We start from the raw sequence: 23,420 nt of genomic DNA, 5'->3' as shown, positions 1-23,420 counted from the left end.
AAAGGCAGAGTTCTGATATTTCAGGTTTCCTAAAGTTTATAGTCCATGATCACTTAGTCTAAGACAAAATCTATCATGTAATGGGAAATTTTATACATGTTGCTGCAGTTTGATTCTTTCCAAATTTGTTTAAAAATACGAATTCTGAATTGTGCTTTATTGCTGATTTCTCTTTCAGGAAAGATCTTCCTACTTGGAGTATCAAAAAGTAATGAGGGAAATAGAACATTTGAGTCGTTTATATATTGCTTATCAGTTTTTGCTTGCTGAAGATACCAAAGAACGCTCAGCTGAGGACTTAAAAGAAATGCAGGATAAAGTTCAAAAGCTTCAAGAGGAATTGTCTGAGAATGATAAAAAAATAAAAGCACTGAATCATGAAATAGAGGAGTTGGAAAAAAGAAAAGATAAGGTTAGACATACATGTACAAATACATAATATAGCCTGAACAAATGCTAAATTATATACAATGATTATTTAGGATTCACTGAGCATTGTCAGTCTAATCTTTTAGAAAGTAATTTATGTACAAATCATATAAGAAAATGATGACATGAACAAATTTTAAGTATTTTGATTTAATTGTATACATTTGATTACAGGAAATTGGAGGTGTACTCCGATCTTTAGAAGATGCTCTTGCAGAAGCTCAGCGAGTTAATACTAAATCTCAAAGTGCCTTTGATCTCAAGAAGAAAAATCTGACAGGTGAAGAAAACAAACGCAAAGAGTTGGAAAAAAATATGATTGAGGTAAGCAAATAAGCTTAATTTTATGTCACTAGTAGTATACATTCTATTTATATTTACTGAGTGTCTGCTATGGATCAAGTGTACGTGTTTGGGTTGGGTATGTAGCAAAGGACTAAGTGACAAAAATGGGCAATGCCTTCTGTGTCTTCATTCTAGTGAGGAAAATGATAAAGAAAATAAAGATATGAGGTATATAGCATGTTATATAGTGATAACTGATGTGGATAGAAAACAAAGCAGGGGAGAGGATTGGGAGTATATGAGAGAGGGGTGCAATTTGGGCTTTTAAGTTGAGTAGCCATTGAAGATCTCATAGTGTGATAGTTCATTAAAGACCCAAAGGATGTCAGAACCATGTAGATAAATTTGGAGGCTGTGGGGAAAGATGGTCCAGGCAGAAGAACAGGAATTTCCCCAGGGTCTAACAAGAACATCAGTGTTGTTGGTTAGCGCTAAGTAGTAGGAATGCGGAAAGATAATAGGATGTAGGTTCACATGTAGTTTTACAAGGCAGTGTGAAGGACTTTGACCTGTATTTCCAATGACATGGGAAGCCACTGGAGTTGGTTGAGCAGAAACGTGATGTTTCTTGTTTTAGTTGGACTACTTGTATTGTGTTTTTTAATTTTTAAATTACAGTTGTTGACATACAATATTATATTTGTTTCAGGTGTACAACATAGATATTAGACATTTATATAACTTGATTTCACTTAGCATAATACCCTCTAGGTCCATCCATGTTGTAGCAAATGGCAAGATCTCATTCTCTTTATGGTCGAATAATACTCCATTATATATATGTACCACATCTTGAGCCATTCATCTCTCAAGGGAAACTTGAGTTGCTTTCATATCTTGGCTATTGTTAATAATGCTGCAGTGAACGTAGGGGTGTATATCTTTTCAAATGGGTGTTTTGGGTTTCTTTGGATAAATACCCAGCAGTGGTATTGCTGTGTCATATGTTAGTTATCTTTTTAATTTCTTGAGGACCCTTTATACTGTTTTTCATAGTAGCTGCACCAATTTACGATGCTGCCAACAGTGCACAAGGGTTCCCTTTTCTCCACATCCTTGCCCAACATTTGTGTGTTGATTTATTGATGATAGCCCAGGTGTGAGCTGATAACTCCGGTTTTAATTTGCATTTCTTTGATGACTAGTGACATTGAGCAGCTTTTTCATGTCTATTGACAATCTGTATATCCTCTGGAGAAGTGTCTATTCAGGTCCTCTGCCCATTTCTTAATTGGATTGTATGTGTTTTCGATATTGAGCTCATTATAAATTTTGGATATTTATTAACTCCTACCCTGAGATCAGATGTATCATTGGCAGATATGTTCTTCCATTGAATAGGGTTGTCTTTTCGTTTTGTTGATGGTTTCCTTTGCTGTGCAAAAACTTTTTAGTTTAATGTAATTCTATTTATTTCATCTGTTTCTCTTTCCTGAGGAGAAATAGATTTTAAAAAGTATATTGCTAAGATTGATGTCAAATAGTTTACTGGGTCTTACATTTAAGTCTTGCATCAATTTTGAGTTTGTTCTTGTACCTGGTGTAAGAAAGTGGTCTAATTTTATTATATATATATTTTGCATTAATCTGTCCACTTTTCCCAACACCATTTATTGAAGACTCTCTTTATCCCATTGTATATTCTTGCCTCCTTTGTCATATATGCCTGGGTTTATTTCTGGTGTCCCTATTCTGTCCTATTGTGTCTCTTTTTGTACTAGTACCATGCTACCATGCTGTTTTGGTTAATATACCCTTGTAGTATACTAGGTGTATCGGTTAATAATGCAGGTTTTGTAATCAAAGAAAACACGATAATTTCAAGAGAAACATCAAAAGTGCTTTACTCAAAGTAATGTCCATCGCTAGCGACACATTTCCCCATCTTTCAGGTAATTTGTGGATACTGTCCCAATAGAACTTTTCTTGTTTTGAGGCAAACCATTCAGAGACCCATTTTTCCACTTCTTTTTTTTTTTTTTTTATTTTATTTTATTGATTTTTTACAGAGAGGAAGGGAGAGAGATAGAGAGCTAGAAACATCGATGAGAGAGAAACATCGATCAGCTGCCTCCTGCACATCTCCTATTGGGGATGTGCCCGCAACCCAGGTACATGCCCTTGACCGGAATCGAACCTGGGACCTTTCAGTCCGCAGGCCGATGCTCTATCCACTGAGCCAAACCGGTTTCGGCCATTTTTCCACTTCTTTGTATGTTTTGAAGTGCTGCTCAGAAAGTGCATGTGCCATCAATTGGAACAAGTGGTAATCTGAAGGAGCAAGGTCTGGTGAATACAGCGGGTGGGTTAATACTTCCCAGGCAAGATCTTTTAATGTGTCTTTAACTGGTTTTGAGGTGTGTGATGGTGCGTTATCATGAAGCAAAATTACTTTGCCGTGTCTTCTGGCACATTCTGTTTGTTTTACAATCAAAGCATGGTTCAAATTGATTATTTGTTGTTGGTAGCCATCAGTATTAACGGTTTCACCTAGTTTTAGAAGCTCATAATACACCACACTTTTCTGATCCCACCAACCACAGAGCATTGTTTTCTTTCCGAAGCGATTTGGCCTTGCAGTCGATGTTGATGGTTGACCTGGATCAACCCACGATTTTGTGTGTTTGGGATTCTCTAAATAAATCCACTTTTCATCGCCAGTCACAATTCGATGCAAAAAGACTTTCTTTTGTGCTGTTGAAGCAACGTTTTACTGATGACTTTTCGGTTTTCCATTTGTCTTTCATTCAGTTGATGTGGCACCCATTTTTCTTCCTTTAAAATCTTTCCCATTGCTTGTAAATGATCAGAAATTGTTTGCTGAGCAACACTTAACCTTTCTGCAAGTTGTTTTTGAGTTTGACATGCATCTTCATCCAATAATGCTTGTAATTGTTGGTCTTCAAACTTTTTCAGTTGACCTGGACATTGTCTTTCACATCAAAATCATCACTTTTAAAGCATTTAAACCAGCGTTCACAAGTATCTTGAGATGGAGCATGTTCACCATAAGCTTCCCAAAGTATTCAGCAGCACTTTTCTTCAAAATAAAGTAATGAATTAAAACTTCCCGCAAATGCTCTTTTTTGGGACGAAATTCAACATTTTTAATCGTAAAAATATCTATGATGTTAACACCCTCAGAAAATTTGACATATGAAGTTTTGAAGGTTGCTGTCAATATAACAAAATAACATACGTATCACATCGCATATATATCAACATGTGTAACTCCATCTATTGAAAAAAAAAATAGGCATTATTAACCAGTACACCTAGTAGTTTCATATCAGGTGGCTTGATACCTCTAACTTTGTTCTTTCTCAAGATTGCTTTGGCTATTTGATACCTTTTGTGGTTCCACATAATTTTCGGATTATTTGTTTTAGTTTTGTTTAAAATGCCATTGGAATTTTCATAGGGCTTGCACTGAATCTGTAGATTGTGTTCAGTAATAAGTTCATTTTAATGATGTTCCATGAGCACAGTATATACTTCCATTTATTTGTCTATTCTTTTTCTTTTATTTCTTCAGTGTCATGGTTTTCTGACTACAGGTCCATTTATTTACTTGGTTAAATTTATTCCAGGGCTGTTGTTTTTTTTTTTTGTTTGTTTGTTTTTTACATAATTGTAAATGGGATTGTGTTCTTCATTTCTCTGGGAGTTCATTATGGTGTGTCAGAACACAATCAGTTTCTGAATATTAATTTTGTATCCTGCTATTGTACTGAATTAATTTATTATTTGAATAGTTTTTTGGTGCAGCCGTGGGCAAACTACGGCCCGCGGGCCGGATCCGGCCCGTTTGAAATGAATAAAACTAAAAAAAAAAAAAAAGACCGGTCCCTTTTATGTAATGATGTTTACTTTGAATTTATATTAGTTCACACAAACACTCCATCCATGCTTTTGTTCCGGCCCTCCGGTCCAGTTTAAGAACCCATTGTGGCCCTCGAGTCAAAAAGTTTGCCCACCCCTGTTTTTGGTGGAATCTTTAGGGTTCTCTATAGTATCATGTGATCTGCAAATAATGACAGTTTAACTTCTTCCTTTCTAATTTGGATGCTTTTTATTTCTTTTTCTTGACTAACTGATCTGGCTAGGGCTTCCAATACTATCTACATATATATAAAAGTCTAAGTGACCATTGTGACGGAACAACCAGAATGGCTGGTCGCTATGACGCTCACTGAGCAGGCAGGCAGGCAAGCGGTTAAGAGCAAGCAGGCAGATGAGTGGTTAGGAGCAAGCAGTCCCAGGTTGCAGAGGGATGTCCCACTGCCAGATGTCCAACTGCAGGGATCGGGCCGACACCAGCAGTTGGACATCCACGAGGGGTCCTGGATTACGAGAGGGCGCAGGCTGGGCTGAGGGGACCTCTCCCATGCACGAATTTCATGCACCAGGCCTTTAGTATTGAATAGAAGTGGTGAAAGAGTGGGCACCCTTGTTTTTTTCCTGATCTTGGAGGAAAAACTTTCACCTTTTCACCATGATTTAGCTGTGGGCTTCTTATGTGTCCTTTGTAATGTTGAGGTATGGTGCCCCTATCCCCACATTGCTGAGAGTTTTTAAATAGATGTTGGATATGTCAAATGCTTTTGCTGTATCTGTTGATGTGATCATTTGATTTTTAAACTTCATTTTGTTTATGTGGTATATCACGTTAGTCATGTGGTATACCAACCTTGTTTCAGGAATAAATTCCACTTGATTATGTTGTATGATCTTTTTAAAGTATTGCTGAATTTGGTTTGGTAATATTTTGTTAATGATTTTTGCACCTAAGTTCATCAGAGAGGTTGGCTTTAATTTTGTTTTTTTGGAAGTGTTTTTGTCTGGTATTAGTATAGGTAACACTGGTCTCATAAAAGGAGTTTGAAAGCTTTCCCTCAACTTCAACTTTTTGGAATATTTTGAGGAGGATAGGTATCAAATCTTTGAATGTGCTGTAGAATCCACCTGTGAAGCCATTTAGCCCAGGACTTAAGTTTATTGGGAATTTTTTAAATTACTGATTCAAGTTCATTAATATTTACAGATCTGTTTAGAAATTTCATTTCTTCGAGAAAGAGAATGTCCAGTTTGTTTGCAAATAATTGTTGTGATACTTTTAATTCTTTGTATTTCTGTGGTGTCAGTTGTCACTTTCATTTGTGATTTTATTAATTTGGGTTCTCTTTTTTTCTTGAGTCTGCCTAAAGGTTTATCAATTTTTATCTTTTTACAGAAGCAGTTCTTGGTTTCATTAATTTTTTTAAGACTCTACTTTATTTCCACTCTGATATTATTTCCTTCCTTCTCACTTTGGGCTTTGTTTAATGCTTTTTCTGATTTCTTTAGTTGTAAGGTTAGATTGTTAGAGATTTTTGTTTCTTGAGGTAGGCTTGTATTGATGTGGCTTTCCCTCTTACAACTGCTTTGGTTATGTCCCATAAATTTTGGTTCATTGTTTTCATTTTCATTTGTTTTAAGATACTTAGATTTCTTCCTTGATCTTGTTAACACATTTATTGTTTAGAGCATGTTATTTAGCCTCCATGTGTTTGTTTTTCAATTTTTTTTTTTTTTGATTTCTGATTTCATACCATGTGGTCAGAAAAAAATGCTTTTTATGATTTGTCTTTTAAATTTATTAAGATCGGTTTTGTGTACTAATATGTGGTCTATCCTAGAAAGTGTTTCATATTCACTTAAAAAGAATGTATATTCTGTTGCTCTTGGATCAAACGTTCTAAAAGAATGAAATCAATCTGATCTAATGTGTCATTTAAGGCCATTTTTCCATACTGATTTTCTGTCTGGATGATCTATGCATTGATGTGAATGGGTGTTAAAGTTCCCACTGTTACTGTATTACTGTTGTTGTCTCCCTTTATGTCCATCAATATTTGCTTTATATATTTAGGTGCTTCTATGTTGGGTGTGTGTATGTTTACAAGAGTTATATCCCCTTGTGTATAGCTGACTTCCTCTGGTGTTGGGTTTGGCACCCTTTGGTGGACACCACATTGGGAGCTCAGGCTTGCTGCCACTTGTGCCAGATTTTTGTCACTTGAGGCTTTGTTCCAAGCCACTTATGGCCACTGCTTATGCCAGGCTTGGGGCCATCTGATGGGAGTTATACAAGTTGAGAGACTGGTCACCACTTTGTGTTTGTTGGAGTAAACAACAGGTACCGAGCACACCAAGTCTTATTTGGAATTTGTGTACTTTTGGAAGATTTTAGGGCAGTCCACAACTCAAGCTTAGGCAGGTTCCTTCTGTCTAGGAGCTGCTGGAAGAGGTTCTGCTAGGTGGATGAGTTGGGTGCACTGGGGTCTCAGGGAATTACTAGGGTGAATGGTGTTAGATTAATGAAGACTCAGATTTGGTGCCTGCCTACACTAGGGGATGGCGGGGGGGGGGGAGGGGGGGGGGTGGCGCTCAATACAGGAACAGTAGCACCTGCCAGCACTTTCCTCAGGGAGGGAACTGTCCTGGCCCCTGCCCTCCAGCCCTTGCCCTGAAGCTAGTTCTTCCTGTGTGTCTCTGGCTTTTTGAGCTGCTGTGTTGAGGCTCAGAGCTAGTGAGATTGTGAGTAAGTGAGTCTGTGTCCAGGCCCTCTAAGACCTGCAGTGGGTAGGACTCCAGTACCCCTCTGTTTCTCTTATACACAATGCCCATTGGTTTTCACATCCAGTTGTTATGGGGACTCCTCTTCCTGGCAGTGGAGCCCTAGGCTGGGGAGTGTGGTGAAGCTGAGATAGGCCTCCTGATTCTTAATTGCCAGCATTTGGGACCTGCCTATTCTGTTTCTTGCCCTTTCTACCATTCTCAGCATGGCTGCTTTATATCATAGGACCTGTTGAGCTTGTCTTCAGGTAGTTCTCGATGGTTGTTCTATAATTTAGTTGTTACATGGGAGGAGGTGGGCACATTGTTTACCTGCTCCACCATCTTGACCAGAAGTCTCCCATTCTTGTTTTGAGAACAAACTAAAGGATGAGGGAAGTAGCTTGTCCAGGTGTTAGCCCTTGGAAAAATGCAATAGAAATGGAGTGTACTGAGAAAGTTGTGACATTTTGTGCACATCTTAAGGGTAGGTCCAACCAGAATGACCTGGAGATTGGCTGTTAAATATAAAAGGAAGGAGTGAAGGAAAATTCTAGGTTTTGACAGTTGGACCTAGGATTACCATAAGCTGAGTGGAGAATAGGAAGAAGTATAGTATGAATTTAATGGGCTTGAGGTCCCTGTTAGACATCTAAATAGAGATGTTGAATCCAGGTTAGAAATACAAATCCAAGTACATATGTTGGCATGTCCCAAATTATTGACTCCTTCCCTGAATTCTAGACTCAGGGAAGCTAGATAAATTCTAGACTCATTAGTCTAGCTTCTTAATTAATAGTTTTACGTGGGTGGCTAACAAAGTCTAAAACTTAACATATCTAAAATAAAATTCTTAAATTTACTCCGCCTACCCAAACCTGCCTATATTATTGAATTTTTCTCATACCGGTAAAGGACACCACTGGTAACCTAACGGTTCTGTCCAGAAATCATAGGGTCCTCCTGGATTTCTCCTTTTCTCTCAAATCCTGCATCTAATCCATCAGCAAATTCTGTTGGCTTTAAAAGTATATCCCGAATACAGGCACTTTTCATCACCTCCATCACTGCTAACCTGGTATAAGCCATCACCTCTCATGAGGGATACTGCAATAGTGTCCTTACTAGTTACCCCTCCTGCTCTATAGTCTGATCTGTACAAAAGCTAAAATACAAATTGGATCACATCATTCTTGTACTTAAAACCTTTAGTGGTTTCAAAGTTACAAGTATAATTAAATCCAAGTCTTTACCATGGTTTACTATACTATATGGTCTAACCCCTGGCTCTTTCTTACCACTTGCTCATTGCTCCAATCACAATTCCTCCTAGTATAGCATGGCCACTCCTTTTATTTCATTTAGGCTTCTGCTCAAATGTTATCACAAAAAGACCTCCTGTCATTCTTCTTAAAATAATAGCCCCCCCCCCCCAATCACCTTCCATCCCTTTACTTGCTTTGTTTGCTTACTATGTCTTCCACCCTAACATATAGGCTCCCTGAGGAGTCTAAAACAATACATAGTTTTGTTTGGTACATAGTAAACATCTGGTAAATATTTATTCAATCATGAATTAAACAGGTGGGCCAAAATTTCTGATTTCTGGTCACTTTCATATAAAAAGTATAGATATACATATTTTTTAGGGCTGGTATCTTGCATAAAAAGGTGTTAAGTAATGCTATCCCCACAATTATTTAATGCTTAAATTTTATGGCCCTTAATAGTTATAAAAATATCTAAAAAAATTTTAATTGATTTTAAAGAGCTAAACATCGTTTTGTTGTTCCATTTATTTATGCATTTATTGGATGATTCTTGTATATACCGTGACCTGGGATCAAACCTACAACCTTTGGTGTATTGGGATGACGTTTTAGCCAATTGAACTACCAGGCCAGGGCCTAAAAATATTTTTATATACATGTTCTTAATCCTAAAATCTCTACTTTTAAAATTGGTGTAGGATGGCTATTATAATTATTTAGTTTTAGAAACTGATTTTTAGTTTCTTCAAGTGGTTTAAATTTGCAATTATGTTTTAGCTCATTATCTCTCAGATTTGACTATAACATATGAAAGTATTTATAGAAAGATAAGAAGCACATATTTACATCCCCAGTAGTGGGTGTGCAGGAGGCAGCTGATCGATGTTTCTCTCTCATCGATGTTTCTAACTCTATCCCTCTCTGTGAAAAATCAATAAAATACATTTTAAAAAAAAGAAAAGGATCTGGCCTGGGAGACAAGAAGCCTGCCTTTCATTTTAAAAAAAAGGCAGCACATTTATCCTAAAATAGAGCGAATTTCAAAATGGGAATAAAATGTTTAAATTATTTTATTTAAGGTGACATTATTTTCCTTGTAACCATGCCCACCTTCAAATTGCAGTGAAATTTGATGACATAAGTGTACATATGTATTAGAAAATAGATGTTTCTCCTAAAATATAACACTTTTCAATCTGAAACTCTTCCTAAAGGATTCTAAAACTTTAGCAGCAAAGGAGAAAGAGGTTAAAAAGATAACAGATGGGCTGAACACCCTTCAAGAAGCAAGTAATAAAGACGCTGAAGCTTTGGCTGCTGCACAACAGCACTTCAATGCTGTTTCCGCTGGCCTGTCCAGTAACGAAGATGGAGCAGAAGCAACTCTTGCTGGTCAAATGATGGCCTGTAAAAATGACATAAGTAAAGCTCAGACAGAAGCCAAACAGGTAAATATAGACATTAAGCACTATGTGATTACTTTTTTTGTTTTCGAGAAGATGCTTCACATTTATGCTTTGTTAAAAAATAGTCAGATCAATGTCAAGGATCTTGTTTATTTTATTCTGCCACTTTATAGCATTTACTGTAATGAAATTCTGATATGTGGATTGCTAAATATTGATAGTTTAAAGATGCTTTAAAACCTAAAATGCCTTTATAGGTTAATTGAAATTGTTAGTGCAATAAAGGCTTTATTTTGTTTCCAGTACTTTATGGAATATTTGAGGTTAGTCAATTTTATATATTTTTTTGCTGTATTTATTGGCATCATAAACTTGAAGTACTAAGATTTGACAGGAATAGAAAAGTATTCTCTCCATTTCTATGCCCACCACATCTAGATCTTAAAACCTTGGTTCTAAAACTTGACAACATACTCCTTGGAAGTATCTCCACTTCCCACTTACCCCCATTCTAATCTTTGGTTTTCCTACTCTGATTTCATAATTTTCAAAGGCTTGTCAATCTATTAGAATGGTTTTCAAATTTGTTTAGATAGTTGTACAACTCTTAAAGTCCTGTGAATATAAGACTTTTGATAGCAGAAAGAAAAAATGTATATATACACATTCTTTGTTTGTAATGGAAGACTCAGCTCTGAAAATATATACGGACATGTGTGTGTATTGTATATTAATCCAATTCAAGTTTTTCTATCACCTATTTGCCACTTTTTAATTCAACAAAGATGATCACAAAATATTTGTTAAAAATCAATAACCAAAAAACTTTAAAATCCTCTGTTTTCCTATAAACTTATTTGTATTGGGACAAGCCCATCGTTATTCAGTTTTAGAGGGAGGATATACCCATATAGAGCTTAGAATACTACTTCATGGTTTTAAGGAATAGTGCTCAATTATATAAACTAGCATTTAAATATCAGACTCTTTGCATTTAAATTGCTGTCAATTTAGTTTCCCTTTTTCTATGTAATGTTATTTCTCATTGCTCAGTACAGCTTCTCTTGTTAGATTGTACTAATGTATATCTGTGAGTGTTGTCTAAGTGGAAAGGAAGAGAACTAGAGTTAGGATTTCTGGCGTTCTATTGTGTTCTTAATTTGACCAGCTAATGACAAGTATTCTTAGATATAATTTGAACTAATTCATTTCATATTTTATAATTATTAAAAATAGGGATTTAAATTGCAAGTTATTTAATGGTTTATGTTAAACATATTAGTTTTTACTCTGAGTAGTTTTTTTGAGGAGAAAATGTTGGGAAATGATTGATCTGTTGGGATACTAATCCAAGTGGCCAACAGTTGCATTTTCAAGGCTGATTCTCTTAAACCAATCTGAACCTTCTGCCTCAGATGGTCTGTTACATTTTTCTTTGCAGGCTCAGATGAAATTGAAACATGCCCAACAAGAATTAAAGACTAAACAAGCTGAAGTTAAGAAGATGGATAGTGGCTACAGGAAGGATCAAGAAGCTTTAGAGGCTGTGAAGAAGCTTAAAGAAAAACTTGAAGCCGAAATAAAAAAGCTAAATTATGAAGGTTTGCCTTTAAAGACATACTATTAAATCATTAGGAGGTAGTGGTGATTGGTGAAACTAACTTAAAAAATAGCAAGTAGGAAAAATTTTTATCCTATTAATGAGTATTAGTATAAGAAATGTTTACAAATATAGTCTCAAAAATATCTAACTATAACAGTGCTTTGAATTTTTGAAGATTCACTACTCAGAATTTCCTGCTCCAATCACTCGACCTGACACTTGAAAACTCAAAAATGTCATTTGTATATTTCTACTTCAGTAGGCATTCAATTCATTTGTTATTTTTTGGAATAGAAATTATATTATTTGTCAGAAATGTCTACTTAACACAATAGAAATTTGAATGTTAAGCATGCTTTTTAATACTTATCAGAAATTTGTATTTTGCTTCTAGAAATGCTTTGGAAATAGAGGTTACAAATATTTTCCTTAAAACAGAATATTTTAAGACTTGGTTTTAATTTACTTACGATTTACTGTTTAGAAAACAAGGAGGAAAGCCTTCTGGAAAAGCGCAGGCAGCTGTCACGTGATATCAGTAGATTGAAAGAAACATATGAAGCTCTCTTGGCCAGATTTCCCAATCTTCAATTTGCCTACAGGTATGAGATTTAAATCTTGAATTTTAACATAGTAATAACCAAGATCTCTTTTTATTTTGGTTGGAAGGCAGTCTGAAAATTTCATGGACATTAAGATTTTTGTATGAAAATTATTGTGAACTGCTTTACGTTAATTGCAGTGTTTCAGGTGTGGGCAGGGGAAATTCTTTCTTGTGAGATTTAATGGCTGTTAATGCCACCTATCTTTAAACCAAAATGAGAGGAATTTAATCTCAATCCAAAGTTTCTTTAAAGTTTTTCTATCATTAATGATAAATATCTACATTAACATTTTACAGTTTGATTTCCTCCTGGGATTTTTTTCATAGAATGCTATGGTAATTATGTATTACAAAGATTAGAAAGTGAAAGTTATTTTTGTTACATTGAAACAATATGTACTAAAAGAGCTTTTGATTGATTTAAAAACAATAGCTGGGTAGTCATCTGGGACATTTTCAAGTTTTTGTTTCGTTAAATCTATATGATTCTTCTGTCAGTTAATGTGTTGTCGGAAAGAGCTCCTGAGTATTACTATATATATAATTTTTTTCTATTTTCTTATCTAAGATTGACTTTTGTCATCTTTTCCATTTTAGGGATCCAGAGAAGAACTGGAATAGAAATTGTGTGAAGGGACTTGTAGCTTCTTTGATTAGTGTGAAAGATACTTCTGCAACCACAGCTTTAGAATTGGTGGCTGGGGAACGACTCTACAATGTTGTAGTAGACACAGAGGTAAATTGATTTTAATAAAGGAAATTTGTAATTGCTGTTCAGCTTGATAATGATGTGCTGCTAGAAGATTTGGGTACTTTTTTGATATTGTAAGCTTCTTCCAAGGTTGCTTATTTTTACAAGTTAAAACTTTTCAGTTAATGACATTTTTACTATATTATTACATTTGATTAGAGGCCTGATGCACAAAAATAGTGCAAGGGGCTCGGCCCTCGCAGCCCCAGCAGCCTCGGGTCATTATGCTGTTCGGTCTAATTAGCGTATTAGCTCTTTATTATATAAGATTTAGCTGTATTTCAGAGGAAGTCTCAAGCTCACTCAAGAATCCAGAATGTATACTATCAGCCTTAGACTTTTAATTGTTCAGGATAGTAGGCACTAAACATTTATTTGATTATGGATTCCTAAATGTGCACTCTCCATTCAAATGTTTTCTGTTATTAATAATATACATGTATTTTTTATTTCACATGCACTGTGTTTTAGATTACTGGAAAAAAGCTACTAGAAAAGGGGGAATTGAAGCGTCGATACACTATAATTCCACTCAATAAAATTTCAGCCACATGTATTGCTCCAGAAACCCTGAGGGTCGCTCAGAATCTTGTAAGTCTTACATGTTTTATCTCTATTTTTAAAATTAGAGAACATTAATTTTGGGGGACTTAATCATACGCAGAACTGCAAAAATTTTTTGCTACCATGATTTAAAAATTAAGATAAAAAAATATAGTTGGTGTTTCAAAGTTGTAGTATTAGAATCTCTTTAACCCTTAAGTCAAGTTACATAACTATCAGGTGATAGTAAGAACAGTACTCTCCCCATTAAGAAAGGACCCTACATAAGGCCTTGGTCCTATAAGATTATAATGAACCTCAAAAATTTTTAAGGATTAGTGAAGTCCTAGCCTTAGTAATGTCATAGCACATATTACACAAGTACCTAACCCTTGTGTTACAGTTGCCTACAGTATTTCATACAGTAACATGCTGAACAGGTTTGTAGCCTAGAAGCTGTAGGGCAACAATTTGTTACTCCTAAATAGTCTATTTGGTATAAAAATATTTTAGGCTTGTTAAGAAAGTAGAAGTTACCCTTTGTAAAAGATATTTTCATTTGTAAGGGTGAAGAGGGGAGTGACATCTTACCTCTAGAAATTCATATCAGTGTAGAAGACAGGAATTAAATCTACATAGCAAACTTACCTTTGTTTACTGTGCTTTTTCTGGTAACTTACTCTCCCCACCCCAACATCTTTTGCCTTGCACTGAAGATGGTATTTAAGGTAAGATGGTAAAAACGCTGGCTTCAGCTATTTTGAGTCAGTTTTCCAGGTCTCTTCCATGTAAACAGGAGGTATATATGTTATTAAACTTTTGTTTTTCTCCTGTTAACTTTTTTTTTTTCATAGGGATGTCTCAGCCAAGAACCAGAAAAGTGAAGGGAAAACTGTTTTTCCTCCCCTACAGATCAATAGGCTAGTTGTGTAGTAGGCTCTACCATCTAGGTTTGTGTTAAGTACACTCTATGACAGTGGTCGCCAACTGTTCGGACCTCACGGACCACCAGTGGTCCTCGGACCACCGGTTGGCGACTGCTGCCTCTGATGTTTGCACAATAAAGAAATCACCAAACAATGCATTTCTTAGAACATATCCCCATCATTAAGTGGCTCTTGATTGTATTGAATTTCTGTTTTCTGAATAATTGGAATTACAGTTTATTAATACCAGAATTCTTCAGTTTTTTTCATGCTAGGCACATGTAAACTGTCCACAGCAAGAACCGTATATGGAAGGTGTCTGTTGATCTTGCAGAGATGCTTCTCTGTTATAGTTCTTCTAAGTTGCCTTTCAATCTGTGGACGTACAAAACACATGGCAGAGATATTCTGTCAGCTGCTGAGAAGTAGTAGCTAACTCCTACCCCTGGTATGACTACTAGTAAAATAGCAGATGTGTATAAGGAAGTTCATTTAAAAGGCTATTAACGACTGTATAACATTCAGCAGCAGAATCAGCTTATTGAGTAGTTATTTTAAGTACAGGAGTTGAAAAGACAAACCTCGCAGTGCATTTGTAATTAAGATATTAAATGTATATTCAGTATATTTGCTGAAATTTTGAGAAGTCTTCAGTTAAAATTACTTCAAAGTACAATTGTGTTGATCTATACACTGTCAGGGGATGGAGATGAGTGCATAGTAATTGAAAGGTGGTATTTTGGGTTAGTACTTCCTTTACTTTGAAGGCTTTGAAAGTTATTTCAACCTTAGGTCCAGTCCCAGTGTCAGAAGTAAATTGGGATTTCAAGTAACAGTAAAAATACAGCTAAATCCTTTAGCCAGATGTGTTTAATGTAGCTGCTACGTCAAGATACAATGCTGAATATGTTACATAGAGCCTCCTTTATTTTGACTTCTGCTGCTGCTAAGCTTCATAAAGAATGCTTAGTTGTTCTAAAAGACGGGCAGAGATGGACACTATAAATAAAGTCTGACAAGACACAGTTGTATCAAAATAAAGGACAGGGATTTAAAAAAATTTTTTTACTCAATTATTGTGTTTTTATTTCGGTGGCTGCCCTAGCATATTTAATTTAAATGAAAAAGCATTCACTGTGGAACAACCATATTACTAATAATTGAAACAAAACATTTTATGTCAAAATGTTGGTCCAGCATTGCTATACTTTAATTAAGAAAGTCTGTTCGAATAGTCCAGTGTGGATTTAGAAACTTCATAGTGGCTCCTCCTTGCTGGAAACTCTCAATAGGTCTTTTAGGGTTTAAATTTGAAGAAAAAAAAATTTCCTAAATAAAACTCTTGAGATTTCCATAGCATTTTAGAAAGTTCTAAAGGAATTATTTTGCTAGATAAGTATTACCTAAATTTCTATTGTAGCAATTCTTACTATTTTATAAAATGATTTTGAAAGGAAAGGAGTAGTAAGTACACATCTGTTTTTTTCCCACAGGTTGGCCCTAACAATGTTCATGTGGCTCTTTCCCTGGTTGAATACAAACCGGAACTTCAGAAAGCAATGGAATTTGTCTTTGGAACAACCTTTGTTTGTGACAATATGGATAATGCAAAAAAAGTAGCCTTTGATAAAAGGATAATGACTAGAACTGTAACTCGAGGAGGTGAGGTATTTGATCCTCACGGGACACTGAGTGGAGGTAGGTATTATAGCATTTGTCCTCATAATTCTATGTGGTAAATAGGATGGGAGCTTTTATTATCTTTAACAGAAAATAGTAGGGTTGGAATGACTTAATCCAGAGTTTTATTACTAATCTAGATATTGGGTTTTCTTTTGAATACCTTCCACATGACAGGTATTTAATAATACTGAGAGATTACATGATGTCATAGTCCTCAATGAGCTCTAATCTAAGCATCAATCCTAGCTTTTTTTATTTATCTCAAGTAAAACTATTACTGTTTATTTTCTTTTGCTTTTTGCCCTATCAGAATATTCTAGTCACTGGGAAATGAAGTCTTTTTTCCCCCCCAGTATATTTGTAGCTTAACCACCCATTTCTCCTTCATCAAACATGTTAACTTCTACTTTGTGTATATGCCACTGCTCCTGTCAAAATAAAATTAAATTTGCCCTGGAGATGGTACTTTTTTTAACGCTTTAAGAAAGGAATTCTTAGATAATGACCATATGCTTCTTGTTTTAATGTTTATCACATTGAGTTTACAGATCTGTATCAAGTGATCATATAATATCAAACACTGAATAATACTGTGTACTAGGCAGTGTTATAAGATTGTGCTGTCCAAAATAGGAACTGTTAGCCACATGTGGCTCTTTACATTTAAATAATCAAAATTAAAATTAATTTCCTCACTTGCACAAGTCACATTCTCGGGGCTCAGTAACCATAAATGGTTAATTAATGGGTAACTGGAAAATGCAGGTAGAGAACATCTCTATCACGCTATAAAACGATATTCTAAGGGCTTTAAATAATTAACTCTTTTAATCCTTATAGCAACTATGAGGTAAGCATATCACAATCATCTCTCATATACAGTTGTAGAAAGTAAGGTACAGAGTGGTTAAATAACTTAACCACTGTGGCAAAATTCAGAATTTGAACTCTAATAATTAGAGTTCGTGCTTTTAACCAAACCAAGAGGTAACACCTCTTATATATTAGATGACAATTTCTTTCTAGGCCAAGAAGACAAGAGTCAACAAAATGAATCCGATGATCAAATTCCCCGGTACACAATAAGATGACTAGTAGTTACAATGGGAAGACAGACCAAATATTTTTAAATATCTAAAATAGAAGAAACTAGATTTCATTGATTTGTATGTTCTTAAAATTCCTTCCTAAGGGATGGCAAATGTGTAACCCCATATCATATTAACAAAATGCTCATAATGGCATTGCTAATTGACCTTTGTATTTTACCAAACCTACAGAGTTTTCTTGCCAATATAACCTCAGCCTGTCAATGCCAGACAAATACAGTTGTTTATAAAGTGAAACCAATTCTCTCTGCTATATCAGCCCGGACAAGGTTATGGTATAACAAACAGCCCCCAACTCTCAGTGGCTTACAAGTGTTTTTTTTTCATGATTATGCTACAATAACTATAGGTCAGTTGTCTCTGTCCCATGCTAATCTCATTCTGGAACCCAGGCTGAAGGAGAAATGGGCGAGGGGGAAAATGTGGTGATTTAGGTGCTGTCATTTAAGGCTCGCTTTCAGAAGAGGCACATTTCCCATTTTGTTGACCAGATCAAATTACATGCCTAACCCCGATCTTTATGAGGAGTAGGCAGGGACAGTGATTAGCTTGAACAAATAATCCACCACATCTACTTAGAAGTACTTACCAAGTATGTATGTTGTAAGATTTAAATGAAGTAAATTCTATAATTTCATAAACTCATTGTAAAGGATTGCATATGGAATCATTTCAAGTATAATTCTCTTAGAAAACTTATTTACTAAATATGTGATAACTTATTGTACAATTTCAATTTCTATCAGGTGCTCGATCCCAAGCGGCTTCAATTTTAACCAAGTTTCAGGAGCTCAAAGATGTCCAAGATAAGCTGAGAATCAAGGAGAATGAACTACAGGCTCTAGAAGAGGAATTAGCAGGACTTAAAAACACTGCTGAAAAGTAAGACCTATTAAGCTACATATATTTATATATATTCTTTTTGGTCAAAGATTTTGCATGGTAGAAAAGGAAAGAAAATATACCTTTTTTTAAAGAAATGCAACTTTGACTTTTTTTCAGACTATTCTTGTTTTTTTTTAGTTGAATTGTGAGTTGACAACTTGTTTGTTATTCAGTTTTTCTAATAAAAATAATGTCTTTGTTATAAGAAATTAATTAAATAGAAGGAAAAATTACCCAAATATTCTCCTTTCCCTTTGAGATGTACCCTGGAGGTTGATAGCAGATACTTGGTCCTTGATTTGAATGAAATGATACAGTGTAGCATTGATCAGGTGTCTGCACTGACTTTAGCAGCATTATGGCTGACCTATAGCTATTGAAAATTATTAGGTTGCGTACAGAAGTAAGTTCATGTCAGAAAGTCACTGCTAAAATTATAGTGTCCTTACATGTTTCTTCTGTGGGTGTAGATTATAGGTATGTATGTGAACCTTTCAATATTACTCTGTTTATGTATGGTACAAGGTATATGCATGTTATGATATTTTCAAAATTGGGATCATGGTGTTTAATGTAACCTCTTTGTAACTTAGCATTACTCACTTTTGAGTGCCTCTTCCCATGTGCCAAATACCCTTATAGGAGCTGGAATATAGTGATGAATCAAACAGATAAATCTCTTCCTTCATCGTGTGTGTGTGTGTGTACATATATATATGGAAACAAACACTAAAGAAGGTTAAATTGGTAAAGTATGTTAGAGAAATGCTAAGTTCTAAGGAGAAAAAAGGACATCAGGAAAGGAGATAATGAGCTGTCCAGGGCAAACAGGTGCTGAAATTACAGATTTGGTGTTCAGGGAAAGCCTCGCTTAGAAGGTGGCTGTTGAATGATATGAGTGAACTCCACGTGTGGTTATCCTGGAGAAGAGTCCTTACTTGCTTTGAAAGGCTTCAGTAGTGTAAACACTACAACTTACAAAGTACATTATATGAAAGTGTAATTTTTTCCAGTCCCTCTGAAGCTGGCAATTGGCAACTGAGATTCTAACATTTTATTTAGAATTCACAATGCTGAATAAAGGTTTTTTAAAAATCTACATAAACTTAGAAATGAAATTTGTAGCATTCATTTAAAATTATCAAAGCTTAGAATGGTAACAAGATATTTAGGATACTATGTATATTGAAGAAATTGTTATAATCAGTCAACATGGTCATTCCAAGATACAGTATATCAGAATGCCCACTTTCAAACATCATATACATGTTTAGCCTGCATTTTACCTTCAGTAACATAAATTAACCATAAAGTGACCGAACTTTTTCTGTGAGAAAAATGCAACAAGATTTTCCTTAGCTCTGTGTGGAAGCTCTGGCATGGCAGTGAGTTTGTGCTCACATTTGGCTTAGAACTGTTAACTTTGTTCAGCAGTATTGGATCATTTATTTTGCAGAATTGTCCTATAGATTTGTAGCACTGGGGTTAAGGAAAGGAAGTAGATTTTGAAAAATATGAGAATGGAAGGGTCAAGTGAAGCTATTCTTTCATAGACCATATCAGGAACATAGCCTTTTTTTTTTTTTTTAATTGATGTCAAGCAGTTTGAGGCTAGATACACATACAAGTATTTGTTTTATACTTTTTCCTCAAATTTCATGATTTTCTAATTACTTGAAATTTAACTGTAGCTGAATTAGCTACATACTTTCTAAAGAAATAACTAAACAGCCAGAACTGGGGTAGATCCCAGGGTTTGCAAGGAAAATGCATTGCAAATGTTTACTCTGTGCTGTGCACTTTTAAACTATGTCTCGTTAGAAAATGTAGGGAACATCATTTTTTTTTAACATTTGAAAATGGAGATTACTAGATAATCAAATTTTAAAAAAAATTAAATTTGTGTGTAAATATGCACTGAGTGGCCAGATTATTATGACCACCCCATCAGTACTTCATTGACACTTCCAAAAATACTGAATATTGAAAACTTCTTAAGCAAATACTCTCAAGGTTTTATTTTTATTATTTGCATAACTAATTCACTTCATTGTACTGATGGGGTGGTCATAATAATCTCGCCACCCAGTGTATAGTATTAATCTGGAGTTTTTCCTTTCCGTAAGGATTAGTAGGAAGGGTTATTTTTAAGGGAGCCCAATTTCATTCAAAGATGATTTTTATTGTTTTCTAAAAATAGAAGTATTGCTGTAAATAATTATTGGTCTTGGTCATTTCGAGTTGTTAACCTCCAATGACCAAATCAACCTTGAATTTAATTGATGCCTCAAAACTATTCTTGTAACCAGTGGTATTTTATACTGTTTATATTTAGTATGTGAGTTTATTTTAGGTAAAAGCCTGTAGTTTGGATTCATGTCTCAAACATCAGAAAAAATATGTTCATTTGGTACAAACTTCACTTTTTCTAAGGTATCGCAAACTAAAACAGCAGTGGGAGATGAAAACCGAGGAGGCAGACTTATTACAAACCAAGCTCCAGCAAAGTTCCTATCACAAGCAACAAGAAGAATTAGATGCTCTTAAAAAAACCATTGGTAAGATGAGGAACTGTACTTAATGTGTTTGTGATAACCAGACTTGAGGTATTTAGAGCTTATCTTTATTATGTAGTTATTTGAATTATCTTTAAAACTTATTTTAATTATTACATGTTATGATTACTATATTGCCAAATTCTGCCCATTTGTAGAAGTACACATTTGCACTAGTGGCATATGAAAGTCCTCATTTCTCCAAATCCATTCCTGTTCAGACTTTTAAAATTCTCCAGGTTCTATCAGTGTGTAATTTGTGAGAGTAACATACTCATTCTATCTTACTTTATTCTTTATTCTTAAATTTAGAGACAATATTTTTACTATGCTTATCCTAGACATGTTTTCACAGTATTTCTCTTGAGTCAAAATAAATGAGCGAAGAACACAAAGTAAGCTTGTTTATAGAATTAATTCTAAGCTTTCTGGCCATTATAATAAAGGAAAAATATCATAGTTATTCTCTCTGTTCTGGCTTTAGGAAGCACACAGATATTAAAAAGATCATAGACCATCTTTTTAATATAAGTTATAGGTTAGGTTTATATTGTTAATTTCATATGATTGGAAATAATTTCATTATAGATCTTCAGATAGTTCAAGTATGGCTCTTATGCAGGAGCTGTGTTTCAACATACCATTTCTAGAATAAGGTTGGAATTTGTTTTGTTTTGTTTTTTAACTTCTAGCCTCTAACTTTCCAGACCATTTTTTCTATTAAAAGTTGAATTTGTAAGCCATTATCTATAACTGTTAATAGTTGAAGTACCTCAGCCACATTTGCCTACTTTATTAAACAGAGGAAAGTGAGGAGACCTTAAAAAACACCAAAGAAATTCAAAGAAAAGCAGAAGAAAAATATGAAGTATTAGAGAATAAAATGAAAAATGCAGAAGCTGAAAGAGAGAAAGAGCTGAAGGATGCTCAGAAAAAACTTGATTGTGCCAAAACAAAAGCGGATGCTTCCAGCAAGAAAATGAAAGAAAAACAACAGGTAATAACCTTTGTTGAAATAGAACCAATCATTTAACATCAACACAGAGCTGAAGGTGGTAGAGCACCAGTGGTTGGCCTTATTTTTCAGTATTCATCACAGAATTTAAAAACAAAGAGTACTTTTTTAGGAAATGCATCTTGTTATATCATACCAGATTCAGTATTTATTTTGTTGATCATTTATGTGAATGTATACTGTGAAAGAATGATGTAGGACAAAGCATGCTGTATTTATGGAATGCCATTCGATTGTAGGTTGGTGATATTTGATTATATCTTTTGGATAGGACCAAAGCTGGGAATTAAACCTAGATTTTTTTCTGTCTCCAATGTCTATGTTCTGAATCACTGTTCCATAAAATTTCACTTTTCTTCATAGTTGTTTTTTTAACTCATGCTTTTGTCATTAAATAGCTGCACAAATTATTTTCTAATGATAAGAAAGGCTATAATAGGAAAGAAGAAAATAGAGAAACTTTTTTTTACATTGTTTAGAAAAGGCTTTACCTGTACTTAATGTATCTGTTATGTAGGATTCGATATTGTTTTCCCCTATAGGAGTAAAAGGAAGATAATTCATGCAAAGTTCCTTGAACTGGTAAAAAAATGACAAATGTGCAATATTTAAGTATAGGAGAGTAAATTTTATTTTCCCTCCCTTCTTCTGGTGAAGCAGTTTAGATATGTTTTAGGTCAGTGATGGCGAACCTTTTGAGCTCGGCGTGTCAGCATTTTGAAAAACCCTAACTTAACTCTGGTGCCGTGTCACATATAGAAATTTTTTGATATTTGCAACCATAGTAAAACAAAGACTTATATTTTTGTTATTTATTTTATATATTTAAATGCCATTTAACAAAGAAAAATCAAACAAAGAAAAATCAACCAAAAAAATGAGTTCGCGTGTCATAGGTTCACCATCACTGTTTAGGTAGTTAAGCAATTAAGCTGTTGGTCTTACTTGCATGAGAGTCTTACTAATTTTGTTGATATGTAGTATTTACTTTTCAGTAGTTAATGCCCTGTGTTTCTTATAGGAAGTTGAAGCTATCACTCTGGAACTGGAAGAGCTCAAGAGAGAGCATGCATCCTGTGAACAACAGCTTGAAGCTGTAAATGAAGCCATCAAATCCTATGAAGGTCAGATTGAAGTGATGGCAGCTGAGGTGGCTAAAAGTAAGGTAAGGTTTATTTACCATATTGAAGAAATTGCAAATGTTTATCTACTTATATAACATTGGCTAGAAGACATTTAATTAACTTTAGAGGTCTCAATCTCTTCACTCAAAAATAACTACTGATCCAGAAAGAGTCCTGAAATAATGTTACTAATTATTTTAGTCCAGGTTTATTCAGATAACAAAAACTACACAGTAATTTGAACGGGCAACTTTTAAATTAAGAAAATTATTAACAGTAATAGGAATTTGGAATGATGTGGGATCACTAAGGAGTTTAGAGAACTCTGAAAATAGGAACAGCAGATAAGGGAACAGCCATTACCTCTAGGGCTGAAGCAGTGTCCCCTTGGACGAAATAAATCTGGAAAGAGCCCCATTCCACTGCAGGGCTGAGAACCAGATGTAGTTGGAGAAGACCTGACTGTGGCCCACTGGTGAGGTTTGGAGAGCCAGGGAAAGCCCTCTGTAGGAAAGTGCTGTGTGGGCGGCACTTGCTAAGAAATAGCTTTCTGTGATGCCAGGGGAGACTGACT

At 34.9% G+C, this 23,420-nt stretch overlaps 1 protein-coding gene across 1 annotated transcript in view; it reads left to right on the top strand.

Annotated features, from left to right (window-relative positions):
* SMC2 (structural maintenance of chromosomes 2) overlaps positions 1-23,420 on the top strand; it is a 50,809-nt gene that overhangs the window by 9,664 nt on the left and 17,725 nt on the right. Inside the window, exons 5-16 of the mRNA XM_023753227.1 lie at positions 179-412; positions 604-753; positions 9,857-10,090; positions 11,490-11,649; positions 12,136-12,253; positions 12,853-12,991; positions 13,478-13,597; positions 15,969-16,173; positions 18,014-18,149; positions 20,586-20,710; positions 21,511-21,704; positions 22,744-22,887. Of these exons, the coding sequence (XP_023608995.1) occupies positions 179-412; positions 604-753; positions 9,857-10,090; positions 11,490-11,649; positions 12,136-12,253; positions 12,853-12,991; positions 13,478-13,597; positions 15,969-16,173; positions 18,014-18,149; positions 20,586-20,710; positions 21,511-21,704; positions 22,744-22,887 (1,959 nt within the window). The remainder of the gene's footprint in view (positions 1-178; positions 413-603; positions 754-9,856; positions 10,091-11,489; positions 11,650-12,135; positions 12,254-12,852; positions 12,992-13,477; positions 13,598-15,968; positions 16,174-18,013; positions 18,150-20,585; positions 20,711-21,510; positions 21,705-22,743; positions 22,888-23,420) is intronic.

The sequence above is a fragment of the Myotis lucifugus genome, unplaced genomic scaffold (genome assembly GCF_000147115.1).
Source record: "Myotis lucifugus unplaced genomic scaffold, Myoluc2.0 scaffold_43, whole genome shotgun sequence".
Classification (NCBI taxonomy): Eukaryota; Metazoa; Chordata; class Mammalia; order Chiroptera; family Vespertilionidae; genus Myotis; species Myotis lucifugus.
Note: the sequence above shows the minus strand (reverse complement) of the source record. Positions and strands in the feature narration are given on the sequence as shown.